This window comes from Echeneis naucrates, chromosome 19, assembly GCF_900963305.1.
Source record: "Echeneis naucrates chromosome 19, fEcheNa1.1, whole genome shotgun sequence".
Taxonomy (NCBI): domain Eukaryota; kingdom Metazoa; phylum Chordata; class Actinopteri; order Carangiformes; family Echeneidae; genus Echeneis; species Echeneis naucrates.
Window position 1 is genome coordinate 16,484,930 of NC_042529.1, and position 25,148 is coordinate 16,510,077.

A 25,148-nucleotide genomic window follows, 5' to 3' on the forward strand; every position below is an offset into this window, starting at 1 on the left:
TGTTTCTCATGCCCTTTTTGTTTGCTATGTTGTGATTTCTTTAGCTTACCTCCACTGGGCAGCATGGCAATGTAGTGGTTAGTGCTGTCGCCCCATAATAAGGAGGTTGCGTGTTTGGTTCCCGGCCTGGGTCCTTTCTGTGTGGGGTTTGCATGTTCTGCCCGTGTCTGTGTGGGTTTCCTCCCACCGTCCGAAGACATGGATGTCTAGGTTAACTGGTGACTCTAAATTTCCGTAGGTCTGAATGTGAGGGTGAGTGGTTGTGGTTGCCGGTCTTTATGTGTTGGCCTTGTGATGGACTGGCGGCCATCGCATGGACAACATGCTATCTGACTATCCCCTTGTTGTAAATCATGCAATGTCACTGAATTAGCTGAAGCGTCCTGCTTAACAAAGTTGAATGTTTAAATGAACAAACTATGCGACAGTATGTTACATGCTGCCTTTGTGAAACGTGTTGTTTATTGTTGCCAAGGGTTCAAGTGTGGAGAGATGTAAGGGGCCATATGATTGGCTGAAAGCAAACACACCTGATTGGCTGATGAATATGTCAATCAGAAACATATAGCTGAATGACAGCTTTATCAGCCAATGGTGATATTTGTTGACCTGCAACATCAGGTCAGTCTCAAAATTCAACTTACAGATCTTGTAAATGCACATTCAGCAATTTGTATGCTCCTGAATTTATATTACAAGTGTGCCTTTAAAATTAAATTTGTGACGAAATGGTGAAAAATGACAATAAAATAAAGCATATGCATTCATGAAAAATCCCATGAGAGTTCATTATTATGAGACTGTTCTGACTCCATACTGAATTGGCAAGGCTAACTGTAGGAGCTGAAGCTAACCAAGGCTAACGTGCATACTACCTTATAACCCCATATTTGAAACATTTGGGTTATAAAAAGCAATTTTAAAATGATGATGTCGTAGGGTGGATGTAGCCTACTACAGTTTTATCGTTCCAGCCAACTCTTCAAGGCTGATGTGTAGCCAACGGTGCCTCTCATCTTACTGCCTGTATCTACTTCTCTCATCTTAAAGGCAAATTTTTTCTGTCCGGCAGCTCATAAAAACTAAGATCAGGGTTGTTTACCCTGTTTGTAGCGCACCCTACCACACAGCAGCTTTTGGCCATTTGTTTGTGTTTGTTGGCACGGGGAGTGACGGAGAGTGACAAAAGACACCTGTAGTCCAGGTGAAATACCATGCTCTGTAAAAATTAAACAATTCCTTGAGGCAGAGGAAAGTCCTCTATCATTTTTTGTAATCGATGTACTTGAATTATTCAAGGAATAGTTTCAGCAGTAATTGTTCCTTTTTATTGTTCACAGACAATAATGGTTCTCCCTTGTTGAAAGGTGGACGTTATTGTTCCTGCCTTTGGATTAATAGACCAAACAGGAGAAAGGCCTTCTAATGAAGGGACTCTTAGACTCTGTGGCTCCAAAATAGTTCTTTGAGGTTTAGGTCTTGTGATGTACATTTAAGATGGAGATTAATTTAAACCAATGATTGGGTTTAACAAGTCCATAAAGAAGAGAGCACTGCATATCATAAATGCATAAAGAAAAGGGTATTGGACAGGAGGAAGCATGATGATTAACTTATGATTCAGTGCTCATTGCCATGGTGTAAATTATGCTGAAACTATTTCTTGTTTTCTGAAATACACACACACACACACACACACACGCACACACATATATACAGAGTAAGGCGGACAAGTGTTCGAATTCAGAGCTATTTTCCATGGTGTCAGTCATTGGCCTCAATATGTACCTGGAAAAATACAGCTTAGTGAGAGGGCTGCCAGTCCCTCTTGTTTGTAGCTTTCTCTTTCTGCCCACTGTCCAACACTTAGTCTTTTACCAACATGGTTTGTGGCAACTTTTAAGGTAAAAAGGGGAAAATGGAGGCAGGACTTAGAGAGAGAATGAACAACAATAAGGAGAGAGAGAGAAGGTATAATTAAAGAAGCTTCTGAGAAGGAAGAGAAAGAGCAGAAGTTCAGGCCATGGATTCAACATAGGCTTGTCCACTGTGAACCACAGAAACTCTGTGTGAACTGTCCATATTGCAAGGATGCTACATCAGATAACTAATCTGGGCACTTGTTCTCTGCAATGTATTTATTTACTCCTTACAGCCCATCCTTGTTCCTGCTCTTGAAGTGCTTGCACACTCTTTTTTGGTTTTTTATTTTCTCGTATTGTTCAGTCAAATAAAGAAGCACACTTAATCTGTGGAACATCTTAGTGTTCCTGCTAGAGTAAGCAAGCAAAGCCATGAGCTGGCCTCTAGAGAGTGCCAACACTATATGTGAGTAGTGCAAGTCGCTGCCAGCTACAGATGAGGCAGGCTGCAGTACATCTTCACACGGAGAGGGCTCTATCACCTTGGTTTCATTGTATGCCAAGTGGCTGTTGTCCATGAAAGTATATTGCTAATCAAAATCACAATTACTTTACTCTATTTGAGTAAAATAAAATGTGTGAACAAGGAAAGGTGTGAAAAGGTGGCACTACTAGGAGAATGAGCGTGGGTTTGAAACTAATGCTGAAACATTTAGTCATTTGCCAAAGAATGAATCAGTCTATCATGATTTACTACCTGGTTCTGTTTTGTCAGTGTATACTGAATATCTTCTGTTTTGAATTTCGGCCTGAAAATTGAAAGCATAATCAAGGACCAATTGATTGTTGAATTTTTATTTATTTTTTATTTTATTTTATTTTTTTATCAAGGTTTCACACACATCATGTTGTCTTCTTCAGCACTCTTTTTGCATGGTTGCTAAGTGACTGTGACCCCCTTGGCATGGATTGAGAGCTGTCTGTAAAACACAAGTAAAAGTTGTCAAACAGGATAACTTGTGATTTCTTTACATTGCCTGCCATCATTCACCATTAGTACAGACTGTATATTTGCTTAATGTTTGCAGGAAAGAGGTTCCTGTTAATACTGTCAACATCAATGATCAATTTTATTTTACTTACTTACTCTGACAAGACAGCATCAGTAACTGAACACAAAATCTTTAAGCTTGCATGATACTTAGGACAAGTTAGGCCGTTTGGTAACAACTAATAAAAGTTTAGTGTATTTGGGGCAGATGGGGATTAACTGGAGAGAATGATTCAAGCTATGGTTAAGGCTTTGCTGAGTCAATCCAAAGGGGAGTTTCAGTCTGGCAGCTCTCCCTCTCTGTTCTCACCCACTGGATGTGGCTACTTTGTTTCTGTGTGCCCAGCCATCATTACAAAATACATCCAAGAAATGTTTCTACTCAGCTGACATTTACTTTGTCATAGTTCCATTCTCTTGGCTCTCTGTTACTGAGGGTTTCCTCAGTATTCAGATTTCAGACTACAGACACTATACAAGAAGCTTCATCTTCCTGTCTGTGTTTATGTGCATGTGTATGTGTGTGTTCTCTTCAGTAAGGATCTGTGGCTACATTATTACTCTCAAGACCAGAATTTTGCCATGCATGTGACACTGTGGAGATCATAACAGAAGCATCTCTAACCATGGATAAAACACCTGATTTGTTGATTTACTGATTGACCCATCATAATTCATCATTAAATCAATATGACAAACAAAGGTCTGTTTGCCGTTTTAAAGTTAGAGATGCTCCTTTTATCAGTTGGAACCAGAGAGTTGAGTATCTCTGGCCCCTCCAGGCTCTGATGCAAGATGAAAATTGTTCCCATCATCACTGTCCATTCTTCCAGCAAGACCATTACAGCACCATTGCTTTTCCCATATGCATGTGTGTGAACTACCTAAATACAATCAGATGGCTCCATCATTAAAGATCTGTCCTCTTTACAATGTTTAACTCTTCTTTAGAGTTTTTAGATTTTCTTCCATCATTTTTATTGTTTAATAAATATGATAAAATTGTAATACTGTTAGTTCTTTGTTTTAGAAAATGCTAGAAAACTATCTTTGCCTGCAGCAGCATAGGTGCTGTCAGAAGTGATCTGTCCCAGTTTTGCTTATATGATATTTAGAAGCCAAATAGGTTGACTTCAATTCACATTTGCTACTCTCACAATCAAATCTTTTATTATCAAGTGCATCACGGAAAATGGGCAATTGAATTTTTGTTTTAAAGTCTACCAATTAGGGGTAGAAATTGTTCTCATTTAATCTGGCACTGAGATATGTTTGAAAATCATGATTTCTGTACCGAATGTGCCAGTACAAGGAGTCTGTTCTCTTTGTAAAGATGTCAGATCAGGTGCTTGCGGTACCAGTAAACAAATGCCTCCATTAGAATCGGCTCATCCTGTAAGATAGACTAGTGAGAGCCAGTTGTACAGAGCCATACATTCTTTTTCTTATTCATGGAAACTGGTACATTCATAGATTATCTTTAATTCTTAATTCTTAATTTTAGATATTCATTGCCGGAAATAAATAATTTTACTATGAGCTGAGCAACCCCATTATTAGATGTGTTCACTCAAACATAAATGCAGTTTCAGAATGGCTGTTTATATGATTGCTTAAAGCCCGACTTCAAACTAAATTATGCCAGACGGACATTTCTTGAAGATAACATGAAAAATAAGAACCAATGAAGATGAAATGTTGGCTGTTTACAATCATTTGCAATACTTACAATACATCACTTGTCCTGCACTGCAACTATTGTTAATTCTCATGCTTCAGTGTCAATGCTGATGTGGCATATTGTTCAGCCTGAAGAGGGGTACAACTACTAATCTTGATGACCCTCTTTACTCTTTTAAGTTGCTTAATAACTGAGCAAAATAGCCACCATTCAGTATGAACTGTGTCTTTATGTATTACATTGTGTTAAAAATATAACTGTGTCTTTCATAGAACTATGTAAATTGTTGATTAGAACCTGGGGTGAATCTTTTAAACAATGTAATTAAAAAATGTGTGTATGAAAAGTTGTGGCCGGCTAGAAAGAGCAAAAGTTCAGAGAGGACGACTAACAAACAAAACTCTGATATCCAAGTGCTTCTGAATGCCACATGAAGATGTAATCGTTCTTCACACAACCTCCACCAGAAGGGGTTTCTCATAGTTGACCTCACTCATGTAAATGACAGTCAGACTTTGGCATGGCTTGCAAAATGTTAAAAGATGACAGTCAAACTCGGCACACCATATGGGAACATTACTGTACACAACGTATAAAACGCTAATAATAATGTCGAAGTTCATTAAAAACTGTTTGCAAGATGAGCCATGCAGTTTCCAGTGAGCATGGGACTTGCTAATTTTCACTTATGTCGCTAGCTAAAGTTATCTTAGGTAATCATAACCTGAGGTTCTAGGACAGATTAAACACAATTAAAACTAAAGTGAATTGTCTGAGTGCCTGGTTTTCAGCAGTAGACTGCATATCTGAAAATGTCATCAGTTCTGCAAGTGTATTTTAAAAAGTTTCAGTAGAAATTCACACAAAACTTACATGATGAAATCAGTCTTTAATTTATTGCTGTTATGGAAGGTATGAAAACAGAATGCTAGCCAAATGGATTGGCTGCAAATAAATCCAACTACTGCACTGAAGTTTGACTTATGATTGACAGCTAATAACTCATTTACAAATTGCCTGACAAATACAAGAGATTTACTCATGTCACATATTTATTTGAGCAGTATTTGTATCAATTCGGTGACTCCTGCTGGTTGGGAACATCTAAAAATGTCTCAAGATTTGAGAAAAAAAAAGGATTTCTATGGCTAACTTTGGATATTTTTATTTAATGTTTCAATTATACCACAATACATGCCCCCCCCCCCCCCCCCCCCCCCCCCCCCCCCACACACACACACACACACACACACATGCCCCTTAAGGTTCACATATCACCCTTTTGCCATCCCTTTAATATTTCTCTAGATCTGATTAGAGGGGAATTGGAAAGGATGACAGATGAAGGGAATATTGATTGCTGTTGCTCACTCAGTGTGTTTTGGACATTTAGCTCTAAATAGATCACCAGATGTTGTTCTGTATGCAGCTGTAAGCCATGAATGTGCTTTGCATTACATGGCTTCATTGTTCTACATGCCCGACTTTCGAGCATTCTGTGTAACCCTCCACCATTTCACCAGCGCTAGTACAATCCAAACTAAATCCCATGTTTCCTGATGCATGGTAAACCATCCATATGAATAAAATGTACAGCGAATAATCACAAACAGATTTAATCTTCTTGAATTTCAACTGGAGTCAATCTGATTTTAGTTTGGTTTTTTTTCCCCCTACACATTTAAATGAAAGTGAATCCTTGAACATGAATCATCATCAGTCTGTTTCAAATAATGCAGCAGTGCTGGCTGTGTGTGCGTCTTTGTGTGCATGTCTTTTGCTGTGTGTTTCTGGATGCATTAACATGCTTGGTTCAAATTCAGTCAAGCTGCTAGTTCCTGAATTAAGACTGGACTTTAAACTCCAAACAGTCTTGAAATTAGAAACATTAGTTGTTGGTTTGGTTGCCATTGGATGATCCATGAATGGGACTTCAGCACATAATGATTTCATGGTATTGATATTATGTTGCACCATAAACTACAGCTAATTTGTTTTCACTGTTTTGACCTTTAATCACTTAATGACACAAGACCTGTCAGCTCACATAGTCATAATATATGTCTAATGGCTGTAATAACAGGGTAGTGTATCTGAAACTTAACTCAGTCTGCACTGAGAGGAAAGAGTCTGTAAAAGCGTATTAACAGACCATTGATTTTTATTTTTTTTTTTGTCCCAACTGCTTCAAGTAATTTGTCTTGAGAAAAACAATCTAGTTATAAAATAATATATGAAATGTATGTGTGTGTGTGTGTGTATGTGTCCTGAGCATGTTTATTCATGGTAATTAACACCATGGGAATTACAGCCGCTGGAAACACGTTGTTCTGCTCTGCTGGTGACTGGAAGTGTCTGTGGGTATATGCGGAAACGGATGTCAAACAGGTAACACTGGAATCCTTCAACACCCTGAGCATGCAAGGGTGGAGTGAGAGAAGAGAGTGATCATTTAAATCACTCAACTCTCAGACCAATAAACTTTATATATGTGAGTGTTATAAATTCACTATCAATTCTCACAGAAGTAAAGCAGCAATGCCATTGAGTCAGACTAATCCAAATTTTACTTGACTTTCTTTGTGGGCGCAGCGATATAAGTTGCTGTCACACACTGAAAAATCAGCGCTTGTTTGAAAGAGCAGTGGACTGCATAGCTGCCATCATAGATGATCGTAATTCTTAGTTTAATCTCGTTGAAGTAAAGCAGATGTACATTAAATTGCATAAAAGCTTAAAATGAATCTCACATTTAGTGGGCTTGTCCTGGTGCACCATGATCTCTATTACATTTATTGGCCACGAAGGGTAATTTTCTCTGATCGCAGAATTTTTTTCAGAGCTCTTTATCAGGACATTGTGTGGCAGAGGTAAGTCTTAGCTGTTGGATAGATGATTTCATCTCCAGTTCGTTTCCACAGAAAATATGCTTTTTTTCCACACCAGAATAACTTGAGAAATGTTAAGTCCCTGTAGGTTTTACTTAGTTTCTTCCTCTTAAAGCCTTGCAGACTGGACTTGCACTAACTTGAAAAAAACAAAAAAAACCAAAACCAAAACAAAAACAAAACATTGGAACTAGATAAACCAACAAGAGGACAAATACAATATAGAGTTATAAACATGTGTCTTTGTGTTGATGTAGTATGCTCTTGCATCATGTTTCCCCTTCAAATAGGAATTCCTATGACACTCCCTGTAGTTTAATTTGGGTTGTTACTTTTTGTAATTGGAAGGGTAACTGGTATGTGTTTGGTAGGATTAAACACAAGGCAAGGACAAGCAGCAGTATAACTGCACAACTCACTGCATTCAACGGATTTCAAAATGCAGTTGGTGATAGAGAGCTGTCTTTATATAAATATTATTCAACCTTACAAGTGTGGACAGGGTACCCAAACCGTAGAGAAAGCTGCCAACAGAGTTGTAAAGATGTGATCACATCTTTGCAGGTGAAGGTGAGGAGTGATTTAAAGGTAGATACTAAGGTCACAGGAAAGGTCCGCTCATTTTTCACTCCCTCTTCTTAACCCCCTTACCCCCATACCAGGCTGTTCCTCTGTAATAGCCCAAGATGTCCGACCATTTGTCCTCAGCGAAAAATTCTCGACACTACTCTACTTTTCCATGCTTGTTCAAATAGAGCTCTTCTTTGTTAAGTGGTCTCTATTGCTCTCTCTCTCTCTCTCTCTCTCTCTCTTTGTCTGCATGCTGCTGCCAGAAGGCAGCAGCATTTGAGTTCCCTCTTTTGAAAACACACACACTTTTTTCTTTTCTCTCACCTCCTTTACACACAGTCTTAGTGAAGTCACATGAATCAGTAGTTGGGTTTCCCCTATTGGTCACCATAGGGTATTCATGTGATCAGAATCTGACCAGCATCATTGTTTTTATGTAATATTTTTTTGTTCCTGTTTGGAATTACCAAACTTTTACAATTACTTCTTGGCTAATAGATTTCAATATATACTAAAATGGATTAAGCCAAACTCGTTAGACCAAGTGTGGCTCGATATTGAATATTTTGCAAATAAATCCAAATCTCTGATCTGCTCTTTATCAGTCCCACTATCAAGTGATCACTGCTTCAAGCGTATTAGCACAGCACCCTCATAGCTTGGTGGGAATTCCTCAAAAGGAATGGGTTCTTGAACACCCCTTGCAGGCTCATGCCTATGTGGAACAATCCTGACATCCTGCAAAATAAAAAATCTATAAATTTTGAGGCTCACCCTGGATGTGTGGCAGGGCCCTTGCAGGGGGCCTGGCCAGGTCTCTGGCTGGGAGGCTCTGCGCCCCTAGGTTTACCCCGTGCTGTGTGGGGTGCGTCCAATGGGCCTGGGGTCCTTTGGTTCCCTTGTCTCTCCATGGGCTGCCTCTGTGGTGGGGGTTGCAGCTCCCGTGTTTTCCCGCGTGTCCTTGCATGGTTTGGACCTGGGGCTGTCCCCTTGGGGGTGGGGGGCTCCCTGTGTTCTGGGGTTCACTGGTGAAAAAACATCAGTTTCTGGGTAAATGAAGTTTGAAAATGTAGGAATGTCTTGAAGTGTCCATTATTGTTTTCACAAAGTTCTAAAAAGGGCCAAAGAAGGCCACCCTTCAGAGTGAGGAGAAGCTGGTCTGAGTTTATTGGAATGACAGAATAAAGACAGACATGCACAGTGAGAACTTTGGAGCAGATTTATCAGGGAGATTGAGCCAAAGTTGTGCTGCTTCTGAATATTCTGAGTTTTTGGAGATTTAAAAAAACATTTGAAGGAAAAACAAAGACATAAAAACAGGGAAAGCGTTGTTACATTTCTTTTGGAGAATATTGTAGCTCTACATCCTTTGCATGAAAGCTACACCACCCACTAATATGGTTTAGGTAACAACTGCCATAGCAGTCTGAGGGTTTTTGTGCACTGTGACAAACAAAGTCCTTAGCAAGTATTGCACAGTAGCATGCACATTCTAGAGGCAGGCATGCAGACTGGAGAGGACAACAGGGATTTTCCCATACTGCCTTTGCCGTGGATGCCCTAGATTCCACCACATGATTGTCTCAATGCTACTGAGCTATTATTAGAGCTGTATTATCAGTGAGTTGGAGTGCAACAAGAGCAAGGAGCAAGGAAGGAAGGAAGGAAATAAAAGAAAACATGACAGAGAAAGGGAAAGTGTCGGGTTTTTTTTGTGTCCCTGCCTTCTGCTGAATATTCAACATAGTCTTCTTTGGTGTTCCCTATAGTATTCCATATTTAAAGGCTTTGTCTTTACTGTACAGTATGAAGAGCTAGGCAGCCATTCATTAATATTGTACATATGCACACCAATGTTGTTTCCAAAGCAGACCTCTTCCTTTTAGTTTCAAATGAGATACTACAAAAATCACTAATAAGGGATGTATTCCATGAAGAACACCTGTTGTAATATGGGATTGGCACTGTGAGACTTGCCAGAGTGATAAAAATGTAAGTAGTGGATTACTGGGGGCTACAGAATACAAAGAACAACATCATCAAGATTGGTCAATTTGGAGATGATTTGCTGAGGAAACACACTATAGACATCATAGAAAATACAGAAAGGAGGAGGAGCAAGTGGCTATAAGCTGCAATGACACCAAGTTTGAGATGACACTCTGGGCTTGGTGCTGAGGCTCACAGATTGGAGATATCGAAATCCTAAGAGAGGAAATGACACTACTAGTTGTTTTTTCTTTTATTTTTTTGGGGGGCGTTCGTGTGATGTTGACCAAACTGGAAAGAGAAAGGAAGAATCATACCCATTTCCATTTAAATTAGAACAAAGATAACATCACACCTGTTGTGACATTTGTGAGGCTGAACTAAAAATTACATTAATTGGACAGGAAACAGGAAATTTATAAACTGCAGGCATATATTACAAAAGGGTTAGGGTTAGGGTTAAACCTAACCCTTTTTTATTCCTCGTGTCAAGGCTAGTGAGCGGTGGTAACTACATTGGTCAAAATTGCAGCACTGATCGAAGATGCATGCCACAAGAAAATGGTGCAGACTAAGCAGATCCATCTTAAAATCTTGGGCTCAGGAATGAGCATTTGAATAAGTATTTTCCTAGCAATGCATCTGCAACAACACTAAGCTATTTTTGAATAAGCCCTTTCCTTCCCTCTCTTCCTTTCACCTCTGCCTCCCCCCTCTCTCCTGGGCCCACACATCCGTAATGAAGAGATGAAGGAGGAATAAAGGACAGAAGAAGCTGGGTCACCTCATTCTGCTCAAGGCTATTTACTTCATTCTATTCTATTCCTTCATTCTCCATATCTACCGTTTTTCTTTGTTATTTTTTCTTTTTTTTTTTGGGGGGGGGGGGGGGGGGGGGGTTTGTTTCTCTCAAACTTCTGTACTACCTTTCATGTCTACACTATCTGACATTCTTGCCATCTTGTCTCCTCTGTTTCCCACGTGTACTTGAGAGAGAGCAGTATAGCGAGACAGGGAGAGAGACAGCTTGACCTTCTAGAAGAGGGGATAGGATGTCTCTTCATGCTGTCATTGGGTATTATTTCAGCTCATCTGCTCTCCATCCCTTTTTTTCACATTACTTACATCCCACTGCAGCTCAATAAGGGAGCTATTCTTTTCCCCTCCCTATCCTCTCACTCTCTGCTTTCATCTCAGTTATGTTGTATCTTTAACCAAGTTTCATTATTTCATCCCTTGTAATCTTTTTAAACCACATTGAGGGAATTTTGCTGGTTTAGTGACCTAACATAGTGCAAATTTTTTCTGGCTGTTTCTTCCACGTAAAGCTGTTGAATATGGACTCTGACACCATGATATTGGGCCTTGAGTCCCTAAGTGCTTTCCATCACTTTCAGCAGAGAGGGACTTAATATGAAGCATTTTCAGAGGAGATTTTGAGGTAATTGTTTTGGGAGTGTGTCTTTCATCATATTTATTTCGCTGATATTTGGTAAATGATGTGTAATAGTATATATAGTATTAATAATTTTTTATTTAATTTGTTACCACAGGTTCTGCAGTATAGCCTCAGTTAACTGCAAACACCACTTTCCTTTGCTCAAGTCAGGACAGGTTTAATGAAAGTCACAGAGCAGTGACAGCAGTGTGGTGAAAGCCTCACAACAACACAGTATCTGGGGTTCATATTAAATGAAATGAAGACCTTCAATAAAAGTCAGTTGTATTCAATTCAATAAAAGCTCATAAAAACTTGAAATGCTTTTAGAACCACCTTTAAGCCTTTAGAACCTTTCTCTCTCATCTCAGCTGGATTCAGCCCTCTAGCTGCTTGCTTTAAAATATAAATAATTTTACTCTATTCCCAATTAAAATGTTCTGAATTACACATTTTTCTGTTGTTGCTGTCAATCACTGGTTAAGCAACACTGGGAACTCTTCAATAAAAGTAATTCATTATAATGGCATGTGAAAATATGGAGAGGAATGCTTCATTTGATGTGTGAGAGTTCATGTGTCAGAGCTCAGAAGTCAGCAGGGTGTGTGGGGAAAAAGCCAGATTGACATCCCTCCATCTCTTCACTGCATGCCATTCTTGGCCCTCTCTGTCCCTCTGTCTTTATACATCTTCATGTCTTATGAGTTGCCCCACCATTCTACCTTGTAGTAATTTCACTCTTCATAAAAACACAGACACACACACTCTCTGCCTCACTGTGTGTTCTGTGTTGGTGAACCTCAAACTTGTCTTTGCCCAAATTATTTCTAATTGTGCTTATTCCTGATGACATTTCTTCTTTCCTGTTCATTCTGTCCCTTCTTGATGAAAAATTTCCTGCTGTCTCACTCTTTCTATCTCACTTTTTCCTTGGTTGTTTGTAAGTGCAAGGGGAAGTGCGCCAGTAATGACTCAGAAGCTTCATATATTTATGTACCTCTGGGAAGCCATCTCTTTATCAAAGTACTCCCCGCCCCATTGATTGGTATTCTCTAGGAGTAGAAAGCTGCTGCAGCTTTCTATTTGGTCTGTTGTCAGAGACAAAGTTCCTTGGTTACAGTATTGTCAAACTGTTTGCTGTTTCGCCAGGCCAGTAATTCAGTTTCCGGGTGGTTCAGTTCTTCTGTTTCTCCATTTTTAGTGCACCTTTTTTTGTCCTGATAATTTTTGCACTTAGTTGTATTCAACATCTTCTCTTCCACATTCCCTTGTTGCTTTCATCACATTTCTTTTCGATCTCTCCTTTTGTCTCCCCTTCCATTCCTTTAATCATTCCTTCTCCACCATACGTCATTTTGTGCTGTGTATGACTGATGTATTCCTCAGCATAATTTTCATTTTCCTACCGTTTGTCATTGCCTGAGACAAAGGTCAATTTTTTACTTTGTATCAGTTAATCCATCTTTAATCATTTTGTTCCTTTATTTCACTGCTCAATTTCTTTTTGCCTGTTTTCGCTTTCTTATTGTGTCTTGTTTACAAGTTACTCATTTAAAGCAATTCCATTTTCATTTATTTCTAGTTAAGTGTTTTTCTGTTCACCTTCTTTCTCTTGATATACTGTCATTCCCATCCTTCGCCCAATCATTTCTTTGCCACATCTATGGCTGTGCATCAAGTTCACTGGACACAATTTGGGAAGGCTCACATCAGTGAAGGTCCCAAAGCTCACACCAGACAATGAAGGCCAAAGCTGTGTGTTAATTTGCGTTCTACTCTCTACTTGTGTTCTAAACACAGCCTCAGTGCTGTTCTAATTCAAAGTCCAAATCTCCATTCTATCTTTTGTCTTCTGTTCCAGTTATCTTTTTCATCAGAATAATTGATGAATGAATGACTTTAATAAGAACTGTTTAAATGCCAGAAGTCAGGTGTCTTTATCCACAATAATGCATTTGTACTTTTGTGTGCATGCACATGCAATCAGTACTATGTGTTCTGTGTATGCAGCTTTTTGGATTGTTGGTTGTAGGCTTGAGGATAAAGGAGTCGTTCTAGCCTGGCTGGACTACATGCTTTCTGTGCAGTCAAGCTCAATAAATCAAGTTCGAGTTTTTGGAGAAGTGGGTAGACTTTGCAGTGTGTTTACATATGTGTGTGTGGACATGACAGCAGGGCAAGGCTGGTGCTGAGAGACAAGTAGATATAAGTGGAACGGAGTCATGTAACTGTTTGAAAACCTTCAGTCAACAAAAGGGTGAAAACATAACATTGCTACTGCAGCATAATAAAAGTGAAGGTGGTGTACTGGTTGATCCAAGCTTGATGACTCATCGCATCCAGGTCACTGACGAGAGTTGATCATATTAAGTGCAAAATAAAGAAAAGAGACAGGTAGACTACATATACATACATACTGTCTTGATCTTACAGTATCCTCATGAATTCTTTCAGTGAAAGTAGTCAGTCTGCTCTCGTTTGTATTCTGTACTCTGTATTGCTTTGTGTTTTCTCCAGCTGTCTGTGGTGTTCTATTTAAAAGGCACACATCACTACTCTCTCTGCATTGGTAGTTTGCTTTCACGCCTTATGTTCATTGGCTGTCAGCAGCCAGCCAGAGAGCAGCTCTGCAGCCTTTATTGATGGGCAGATTATACATCATGCACTGTTAACACACTCACATATGTCACAGTCACATTGACAATGAAAGTGAACTTGCAAAAAGAATCAACAATAGATTTGCACTCTCTGGGCACTTTATTTGGAATACCCCACTTACTACTCTCCAATAGCCTCACTTCGTCAACTTTTTCAGTTTCTTGGATTAAGGCCTGGAGAGGGGAGAGATCACTGAAGTTCATTTACTTTGTCGATTAAACCAGTTTGCTGGAAACAGTCATGAGAAAATGATAACGTGTGGCCATAAAGGGTTGGAATAAAGTCAGCAAAAATGATCAGAGAGTGTTCTATTAAAAACCATGATTGATTCTGGCCCAATGTATGATTCCACACAGTCTGAAACACCAGCCTCAAAATCTGACATCCAACAAGTTTGGCCCATGGTTTCATAGCAACGATTCCAAACTCTGGCCCAGCCATCATCAGGAATCCAAATCAATCACACCAGGGTATGTTTTCCAGTCTTAAACAATCCCATGTTCATGAAATTGTGTCTACCTCTGACTTATATCAGTGCAACCTGATTTGGCATTTGTAGCTCATCCCCCTCAAGGCTGGATGGTTTCTTCATTCTGATGATTCACTGCCTAGTTTAGTGGTTATCTGAGTGACTGTAGCCTGTCTGTCCACCAGTCTGACCATTCTACTTTTACCTCTCATCACTGACATGCTTCCTCCACTAAGATGTGGTTCACTGGATATTTTAAAAAGTGTTCTTAAAAGTGCACAATATGTACACAGCAGTGCCCTCTCCTTCTGTTCTGTCGCCATTCTTATATCAACCTTAAACTGGAGGCAGCTTCTTACCTTGTGATATAATGTGAATTGTACAGAAAAAACTGAGTAGAATCACAAAGAATGGATACATATTTCTCTTTAAGTGCATGTTATTAGTCTTGTTTGTAGCATGAATTATAGGAGAAAATTATAGTAATAACATTCCACAACAGCTCCCAAGTAGATTCTATTGTATGGATGAACAATGTTATTGTATTATAATTTACTGGGTGTCGCTGCAGTCAAATGTAAACTTTCAGTTCAGCTCTAAAAGAGAATACACACATGGTTAAACTTGTACTTCTTGTAAGATATCTATGTCCTGATGACTGTCCACTATAAAGCAATGATGCCACAGAATAAAAGCCATCTCTAACACTTGCTGTTAATCATTATGAATTACTAGTGGTTTCACTGTGATGCAACAAACCCAGATGCCAGGTACATGACTATGGCGTCTGGATCTTGAAAGATGGACTTAGCCCCCAGCTGTAAGCTCCTGAATCATTCAGTCACACTCTGGCATTCGCTAGCTACATTGTATGGCAGGGCTTAATCTTTATGGTATTTATTGTGTCTAGGTCAGTGCTTGAAAGTGGCTGTCAGCTCGTCTTGAGAAGACAGTGGCACACAGCCTGTAGTGCTGGTTACAGCTGATGTTGATAAAATCAGATGCTGAACAGTGCTGTAAGTGTGGCATCTGCTCTCCTTTGTTCTCTCCCTTTGTCTCATGTTCTGCTCACTGTGGTTTATAGGAGCTCAGAGTCAGAACTGTGAGTGTGTGTATGTATGTGTCTCCATGGCCAGTGCTTATTGCTGTCTCCAGTTACTGTGGCAACAGGCTCACCTCAACAGAATTTCCTACCCTGTGTTTTCTCTGTTTTCTCAACTGAATACTCAATGTACTCTACGTCTTGTTTGTGTGCTTTTCTTTGTGAAGCCAGAGTACAGCATCATACCTACTCTGAAAATATCAAGGTTTTAAATATTTTTTCTCATAGTCATTGTGCAGACAAAGGGCATTGACATCATCACAAAATCTGTCTTTCTGTTTTTCTCTTCTCATTGCACCCTTTATTTTGTGTGAGAACTGTATATGGTTACATATATGCAGACAAGATGCCCACACAGACAGCAGAAATGTCAATGTATGTTGGTGTTGAGGTGCTTTAGTTTTGTGGAGAGCTAAAATTCATAATTAAGTTTTAGGCACTAGTATTGATTGCTAATAGGATCAGGAAGATACAGTACAATTTTTGCCGAATGAGCACTCACAATGTAGATATGGACACAAATAATTTTTCCTACAAAATTATGAGGCAGCAGAGTTATGTTGTTCTTTTTATATAATACACTAATACACAAAAAAATGCAGAAATAAATTAAGCTCTGCTTGCTCCTTCACTTGCTTCATGTCAATGGCTGCCCTCCATATCTTCAGGCTTACTCAGGCTTACCTCTCTCTCCCTAGTGCACAATTATACAGTACAACCTATTATTTTCCTATTTTGGATGAAACTAGAACAGCAGCAACATCAAATAGTCACAAGAAAACCACAGGATATATGAGTGGACTGTTTTAATTGTCTTTTCTTTTTTCAAACGCCCAAACACAGGTGTGAACTTCTATTCAGAAACAATTTATTATAGGGTCTTAGTATCATGTATTTTGGCATGCCTCTTTATTTATGCCTGCATTGGGAGGGAGAGAGGGCAATCGTGGATTATTTACTTCCTCATCCATTTTCTTCAATGCCTCTGAATTAAATATTTGAAGTTTTGCCCGTCCGGGCAAATGGCAGGGCTAATGGCAGGGGTAGCCAAGAATTCACTTTCTTGTTTCCCATGCTTGCCTTTTGGAGAGGACATGGCTCAGACCCAAGAAGGAATTGTGATCTTGAAATATTTATCTTACAAAAAGAAACATGAGAATAGCACAAGCCACTATAGAAATTATGTAAAGCTTTCCCTGTTGGTTGAAGTTAATAGATTGTTGCAGAACAACGTTGCTGCTATAATATATTGTCTCTTATGTATAGTATATTTGCTCTGGCACCCACCCAGAATCACTATCACCTGTCACAGTACCATTCTTTAACTTACTCTTTCAGATATTTTAGCAAGTTTGATCACTATTAAACATCAAGAGCTATTACAAGATATCTACATCTATGTTTGCCTGAATGCTGAGTCTATTACTAGTAATTTATGATGACCAGTAGGAGGTTAAACAATTGATTCATCAATGAAATTGAAGAATATTGTTCATGAATCAGTCATTAAAATCATCACTACCTATCACTGACTTAGTCTTCAAATGAAATTAGACTGAAAGACTCAGCTGAGTTAATGACATGACCAAAACACTTTCCCAAAATCACGAAGTGAAGGGAGGTTAACCTTTGTTGTCAGGCATGAAAGGGAGATGAAATAATGTGGAGGATATAGGAGAGTGACGGGATATTTTTGAAGGAGGAGAAAGCGCTGTGCTAGAGTGATGCAACTGAGACAACTGAAGCAGAGGTCCACCCATAGTTATTTATAGTCACAGCAGCCTCGTTATGAATGAACTCTCGCGGGGCTTTTCACAAATGCACATGCTTTGTTTCGTAGTCATATTTCGGATCATTTTGAGGCACACTTGTAATATAAATTCACGGAGCAGATGAACTGCTGAATGTGCATTTACGGGATGTGTATGTTGAATTTTGAGACTGACCTGACATCGAAGGTCAACCAACAGGAATGGGAAGGAAATGAAGCTGGATTCAAACCTATTTTGTGAGTTGAAGTTGGTGTACCCTGGGCTTTTTGCAATTCAATCCTTTTGCTTTCTCTTCTTTCTATTTTTCTATTTTATTTATCTTTCTTATTTTTCTTTTACTTCATCATTTTGGTAAGTGTTAAATGGTTGACTGTGGTTCTTGGTGTTAAATGTCTCAAAGTCAACCAACATGGTAGCACATGGTGACAAAAAATGCCAACATTTCAACTGAACTCAAATGTCGAAACAGGAAGTTCTAAATCAAGTCAATAGTCGAAACCTAACTGTGCTCAGTTGAGTTTCTTGTGTTTGATGTTGTTATTGAATTTTAATTAATTAATCAATGTATTTATTTTTTGTGTGCTCTGCAGGTATATGTTGAGTTTGATGATCAGGAGTGGGAGAAGAGAGAGTGGGTCAAGGTCTATGAGGATTTCCAGCTGTTTCTACTGGAGCACCAGCTGGTCTGGGCCAAGAGGAAAGAGGGAACAGGAGGAGGAGGAGCAGGAGCAGGTGGAGGAGCAGGAGGCCTGCTCCAGGCAACTAAGAATAAACACATACAGTGGCCTGCCCTGGTAAGACCTTTGTTTTAGATTTATAGGATGGACACAGTAATAGGAACAGTAAGCCATATGACCAGCTGTTAATGGTGTCAAAATTTTGACACAGCATTGAATGCTTGTACTTTAAATACAAACCCAGAGGACCAGTAGTTTGGTACTGAGTGGTCTCTGTCACAATTGTTGAAGCTATCTAGTCAAAAACTCACTACCTTTCACTTGAAGGAATAATTACAGGAAACCTAAAAATATTTATAAAACTTGGGGAGGTTACCTTCATTCCCATCAGCAGAAGCAGAATCAGAATTTTGGCTTATAGCTTCCAGAACATTCCCGTTATTGTCACTGTTTTGATAAGAATTTGTTGGGTCTGTTTAATAATTCTATGAAGAGTATGGAGTAGACCTGCTCTATATGCCTTTAAGTGCCTTTAAGTATTCAAATAAATAATATTTGATTTGGTTGTGTACTTGTATGTTGGCAGTGGGACAAAAGGCTTTGGGGATCATCTTGCTACCTTTTCACCTAGAGTGACCTGTGTCGACTGTTCCATTTCGTGTACACAGGATTGTACTGATTATGGGACTTTTTTTATGATTTAAATGTGATATCTTTAGGTGTCTTTATCAGTAAAATTGCTACATGATTCCTGATTGTGATGTAATTCAAGGATGCCAGCTGGAGGTTTTGACTTTCTCAGTCATGGAACAAGCTTTTGTATATATTAAAACACAGTAAGAGATTACTGGTTGCCACTAGAATTGACTGATGGACATTCTCTTGTAATCGCAATTGATGCTCAAAAGTGGTTGTATGTAATTAGATCTGCTGGGTTTGTTTGAAGAATTACTTCAACAGAGGAGCAGTGACAGGTGGTGGTGATATTGGGAGGGTGAGCTAACAAATGCATTATACTTATTAATAGCTCTCATTTGACCATCACATCATAGATACTATGTTACAGCACAACAGCACCAAAGAAAAAGATATCAACTTTTAGCCAACAATGGATATAAAATTGAAATAGGTTGTCATTGGTCAGTGGTATATAAGCTCACAGAATTTTGCCCAAATGATCAGTAAATCAACAGGGCATGCCATGATCACTGATATTCAGACTCTTGAATTTGATGCCCCTGTGTTTGGCCTATAAAAAAATCAACCTGACTATTTGATATTCAAGTTTCCTACAAAAAAACAAGATTTAGTACGTTTTTTTGTTTGCTTTTTTTTCTTTTTGCTATTTTTGAAAAACAATAAGGGAGGTGTTAACCTTGTTAGCTTATATATACAAGTTGCCACTGGAGAAGTGTGTACGCAAAGGGACGAGAAATCAAGTAAACAAGTACATATAGAGGGTAGCAATCAAAAGAAGAAAGCAGGTGTAGCAGAGAGACAAAGCTTACTTTGTTTCTGTATTTCTTTTCATCAAACACTGAGCATATCAAGGTTATCTATGCATTGGACACAAAGTAAAGAACAACAAAACTTAAAAAGTACTATCATGCTGTTACTGGTCAAACTTTGCCTCTTCCCACTTTGCTTCAAATTCCAGACCTACAAGGTTGTTTCTCTCTGGGCCAACATTGTAGATCTGTGCATGTAGACTGAAACCACATTCAAAGCATTTGCCTGAGATTGAATTAAACTGGGGGCAGCATGGTGGCATAGTAGTTAATGGTAATGCCCCACAATAAGAAGGTTGCGGGTTCGGTTCCTGGGCCTGGGGCCTTTCTGTGTGGAGTTTGCATGTTCTCCCTGAGCCTGCGTGGGTTTCCTCTGGATACTTCGGTTTCCTACAACCGTCCAAAGACATGCATGTTCAGGTTAATTGGTCACACTAAATTGTCAGTAGGTCTGAGTGTGAGTGGTTGTTCATCTCTGTCTCTGTGTGTTGGCCCTGTGATGGACTAGTGACCTCTCCAGGATGTACCCCACCCTCGCCCACCGTGAGCTTGGATCACTCATCAATCATTTACTGATATGACACTCAGCCTGCTCTGTCTCTCTTCCATACAAATGTAGGTGTAGTGGCAGCGTGGCTGTTGTGGTGTTTTTCTTTTTGTGTCTGTGTCACACACACGTCAGACGGTCAGATGCGCTCTTGCTATATTTTTGTGTAACCCGACTGAAGGATTTGGTTTATACATTTTTTAAATTAATGACGTTTCGGAGTGTGTGTAGGGGTGTGTGTATGTGTGTCTGAAGGTGGCTGTGTATGTGTATTTGTGGAAATGATTCACTGTTTTGATTATGTCATAGCAGGGTGCACATTGCCATCTGGAAGCCACATAGGAGATAAGAGTTCAAAGACTTCTACACAGTTTTCAAATGGTTGATTTTCTCACTGTCTGACTTTCTTTTTTTTTTTTCATTCATTCATCAACTCACCACCCTGCTGATATTGTAATAGCAATGTCAAAATCTATTTCACATAAATGTGAAATAGTGGGAGATAAAGTTGTGAGCTATTAAAAGTTGGGAATAACTGATTTTTGGGAAAGAAAATGTCGATGTGTGGTTTTAATTAATATTGACTAAACAATGAGCTTGAAAGTTTTCAAAAGTGACAAATTTAAAGGAATTTTTGTGAAGCCTTTATTCCCTGCAGGGTCGACTTTTTATATTGCAGCTTGAATGTTCTTTTCATTGAAAGCAGCACCTTTCAAACAAAAGACTATTCAAACAAAGTCTCGTCACACAAAGTCACATTAGAAAACAAAAAGCATGATCTAGCTCTCCAGCTTTACTCTACTAGTGTCCTTGGGAATTTTACCTTAGTGATTGGGTCCTTAAAGTCACCAATGCAACTGACCAAACAGTACTCCTTTTAACGTAATATGTGCTACCCAGTAGTACAGGTACTATCACCTCACTAAGACTGGGGCAGCACCTGACAGCTTTTCCCTAGCTGTGGTTTTTGACAGTAGCCCTCATTCAACTCTGAGTTCTGAGAGAGCCTGATTTATGTGCAGTTGGAAAGGCGAATAGTTAGTTAGGAAGTCAGACAGGAAGACGGACAAGCATAGATTCAAGCAGGGAGAGTCGGGCAGGCAGACAGCAGATTGCTTGCGTAGTTGTTTGTCTTTTTTCTCTCCACTGTTCATATTACCATAATTTCTCTTTAGCTGACTTTTGATTAATTTTTTTTGTTTTATTTTGTGCTCTTGTTCTGCTTGTACACTTGCAAACTAGTATAGATGAGCGTCCATTTTTATGCTCTGAAAATCTGCATTTCGTAGTGATTGATTATTGACTCATAAAGCCCAACTCACAGCCAAACTGTGAGGTATTCAATAAGCAAGCATATTGTTGTTACACCTTCCTCTGAGAGTGTGCTTCAACCCTGAATCAACTGTGAAATAAAATGAGCTGAGCACCAACCCAGAGATCGGTTTTATCAGTTCATTTAGTGGTTAGGAGCTCTCCCTCTCTGTGAACAGAAACCAGAGATGGATGCAGTGAAAAAGGAGTTAAGAACCTCTGAGCTCTTCTCTGGTCTACTGTCGCAGGATTTAATCAGTGCCTCCGTGATACTAATGATAACGGTAGTTAATTGTAGGAGACTTAATAGAATATGCAGTGCTGGTTAGAGATGCAAAATGTTATTGGCACATTATCAGTATTTGCCTATATTTGTTTAAAAAGTAACATTAGACATTGGCCATCTTGCAGATATCTGCTGATTTAAAAACTAATGAAATAGAAAGCCCCAACTTCCTAGAAAAAAACCCCAAGCTTGATTCAATGTTTCTGGTGGGTGGACAACTTCCATATGTGTCTGCCTGCCTCCTGTTAATATACGTGCAGCAGCATTCTGAATCAACTGGAGGCCTTTCAGAGATTATTTGGACATCCAGATAGTAATGAGTTACAGTAGTCCAGCCTAGAAGTTACAAATGCATGGTCTAGTTTTTCTGCATGAGACAGGATATTTCTGATTTTCCTTGTTTCGCAAATGAAAGAAAGCTGCCCTACAGACTTGTTTTATGTTAGGGACAAAGGACATGACCTGGTCAAAAGTTACTTTGACCAGTTAGAGATTTCTCACAGTGGAGCTGGAAGCCAAAGTAATGCCATCCAGACTGATTAGATGATTAGATACCATTTCTCTGAGGTGCTTATGGCAATAACTTTGCAATACAATAACTTCAGTTTTATCGTAATTTAAGAGTAAAAAATTATTTGTCATCCAGACTTTTATATCTTCAAGACATGTCTGCAGTCTGACTATCTGACTAACGTCATTTGGCTTCATTGACAAATACAGCTAAGTGTTGTAACAGTGTAATTTGATGTTGAGATGCCTGATAATGCTGAGGCCAGACAAAACTGACCTCAAATTGACATTTATGTGTGTACAAAGTTACACACAATGCAAGCATGTCAACTCATGCCTTTGGATGTACTAAAAACACTTAAGGCCTGATCTACTAAAGGTTTGGTCGTATCAAAAACGTGTGCCAACTTGTCACCCACAAAAAAATGTGCAAGCTGATTTACTAATGGTGTGCCCTGAAGCCTGCGTCTTTGGAGTGAGCAAAACAACACGCGCTGTCCATTTAGCACCTTGGCCTTAAATAATATGGAATATGGGGTGTTTCTCCCCAGGTGAGCAAAATACTGGGAGGAGAAAATGCTGATTAAAAAATATTAGCACACGCATTATGATTTATCAAAAAGTAATATTAAAAGTAATTGCGGGGATTGTGATTGCGTGTAAATACAATACTACCTGCAGGGCAGGTGCAAGTCATCCCAGCTTTATGCACAATGGTTGCTGTCATTGTCGTCAGAAGGAGAAACAGGAACAATGACCACAGACGCAGAGAACAGATTTTTCTTGTTTGCGTCAGTATATTTGGGATGACAGAAGAAAAAATTATTCAGACGTATCAATGAGCTTGTGTACAAGCATTGCAAACACAGCTACTCATTAAACATACAGGTGACTCCAGAGGAGTCATAACTAATGTTGTGGCAAAATATCATGGGTTGGTCCATGACTCATTCATCATGAGAAATAGCAATATATTTTCAAAGTTAGGAAATGGCGAGTATTGTGATGGTTGGTTGTTGCGCGAGTAGTTTCTATGTACTCTATGCTATATAAATCATTTCTCTCATTGAAGAAAATTAAACCATGTATTTTCATATGTTTCAAAGGTGATAGTGCATAGCTCCTCCATACCTTCCTCCTGAGTCCGATACTCAACCGTCCCACTCTGGGAGAGAATCGCTACCGTGTGGCCCATATATGCACACAGTACGTAGTGGAGTGCATGTTTGGGATGCTGAAAAGCCGGTTCAGGTTTTTTTTCGCTTTTGCTCTTCTTCCACACTCGTCAAACTCCTCATTTAAATTCTGCAGTTTGCACCTGTAGTCACTTTTGCAATTTCTCTTAGTAGATCACCTGCAAAGCACACGAAAACCAAGCCTGCAAAATCTTATCACAAGCCTGCAATTTATTGCCCCTTATCTGGGATCACCTCCCCATTCATTTCACTTCATTGTATGTGTGTGGAGAAAATTAATGTTTATGGTCCTGTCTGCCAAGGCACTCATAAGGTGCTTTGTGAGCTGCCTATTTCTACTGTCTTACAGCATCTTCAATATGGAAATTTAATTCCTTAATGACCTTAAAAAGTTCCTTTCTTTCCATCAGACCCAGGTTCATGCCCCTGTGCTACTTGATCATACATCACACAAGCTGTTGCGCTATGGTCAAAAGCACATTGCCAAAATATTTGATTGACATGAGTTCTATCCAACGTTGTAAGAGAGATAAGAGAGGGATTGACATGGCTGGTCCTGGAATATGGCTCTACAGCTCGTTACAAGTATTAAATCCAAGCGCAATATGATTTGGCAGAGCCTGGTAACACAAAAAAACACGTCAGTGTGTGCGCCTAGCTTTAAATCATTTGCTGTACTGATGGGATCTGGTGCAGGTCAAAGCATGATAAAAGACTATCAAAAACACAGTGAATTTAGGATTGCAACCTCCATTGCTTGTTAAATAGATATACGTGTTGCAAGCTTGACAACCTGTCAAAATCAGGTGTAAGAATAAAAGATTATTGACTGAAATTATTTAAAAATTAATTAATATTCTACTAAATGCACCAAGAATGTAAACTATGTTTGCATGCTTCGGATTTTATCAATTATTATCTACATTTGTTTTTGTATATTTTTTGGTGCATTTATTGGAATTCAAATTTATTTATTGGGTAAATAAATTTTTTATTCATGTTTATTTGTGGCTCTTTCAATGGTACATAATCCTATTGTTATTGCTTGTTTTTTCTTTGGCTCTTATTTCATTTCTTGTGGTTGCCCTGCAGATTTGGTTGTCTGACTGCTCTTTGTTACTGATGAAGTTAAAAACTGTTAAACCTAACCCTCAGTCAGTCAGTGTTTTTTTGATGTGTGGCCTGTGATGACACATCTTAAATCTACAGACACACACACATGCAAGCCATTACACTTTTCATGTGAGGACCATTGTCAATGCACCAGATGTGATATAACTTTCTGATATAACATTAATTCCCAGTTGATGTAATTCTTACAATACACGTGAAAGGATATGTATACATCACCATGTGTAAGTTACATGGTGATGTATACATATATACATATAATTTTATGTTGGGGAAAAAATTTAATCCAATATACAGTAATAGGAAACACTGTTCCACATTCATAGGCCTATGGCAAGAACTACACTAACTTGACTTTTAGATTAATATAGTTAACCGCTACGTCTACTAAACTAAAAACTCACCCAAAAAGTGAACAGTCAACTGTACTAATACACATGTGCTTCCCTACGATAACAGTTATACTCATCAATGACACCACCTGTGGTCCTGGCCAATTTAA

General features: G+C 39.0%; 1 protein-coding gene across 3 annotated transcripts in view; it reads left to right on the plus strand.

The window, feature by feature from the left end:
• The window catches only part of jmjd1cb (jumonji domain containing 1Cb), a 118,412-nt gene that overhangs the window by 21,510 nt on the left and 71,754 nt on the right, over window positions 1-25,148 (plus strand). For all 3 annotated transcript variants that reach the window (XM_029528302.1, XM_029528303.1, XM_029528304.1), the window contains exon 2: window positions 18,071-18,274. In XM_029528302.1, the coding sequence (XP_029384162.1) occupies window positions 18,071-18,274 (204 nt within the window). The remainder of the gene's footprint in view (window positions 1-18,070; window positions 18,275-25,148) is intronic.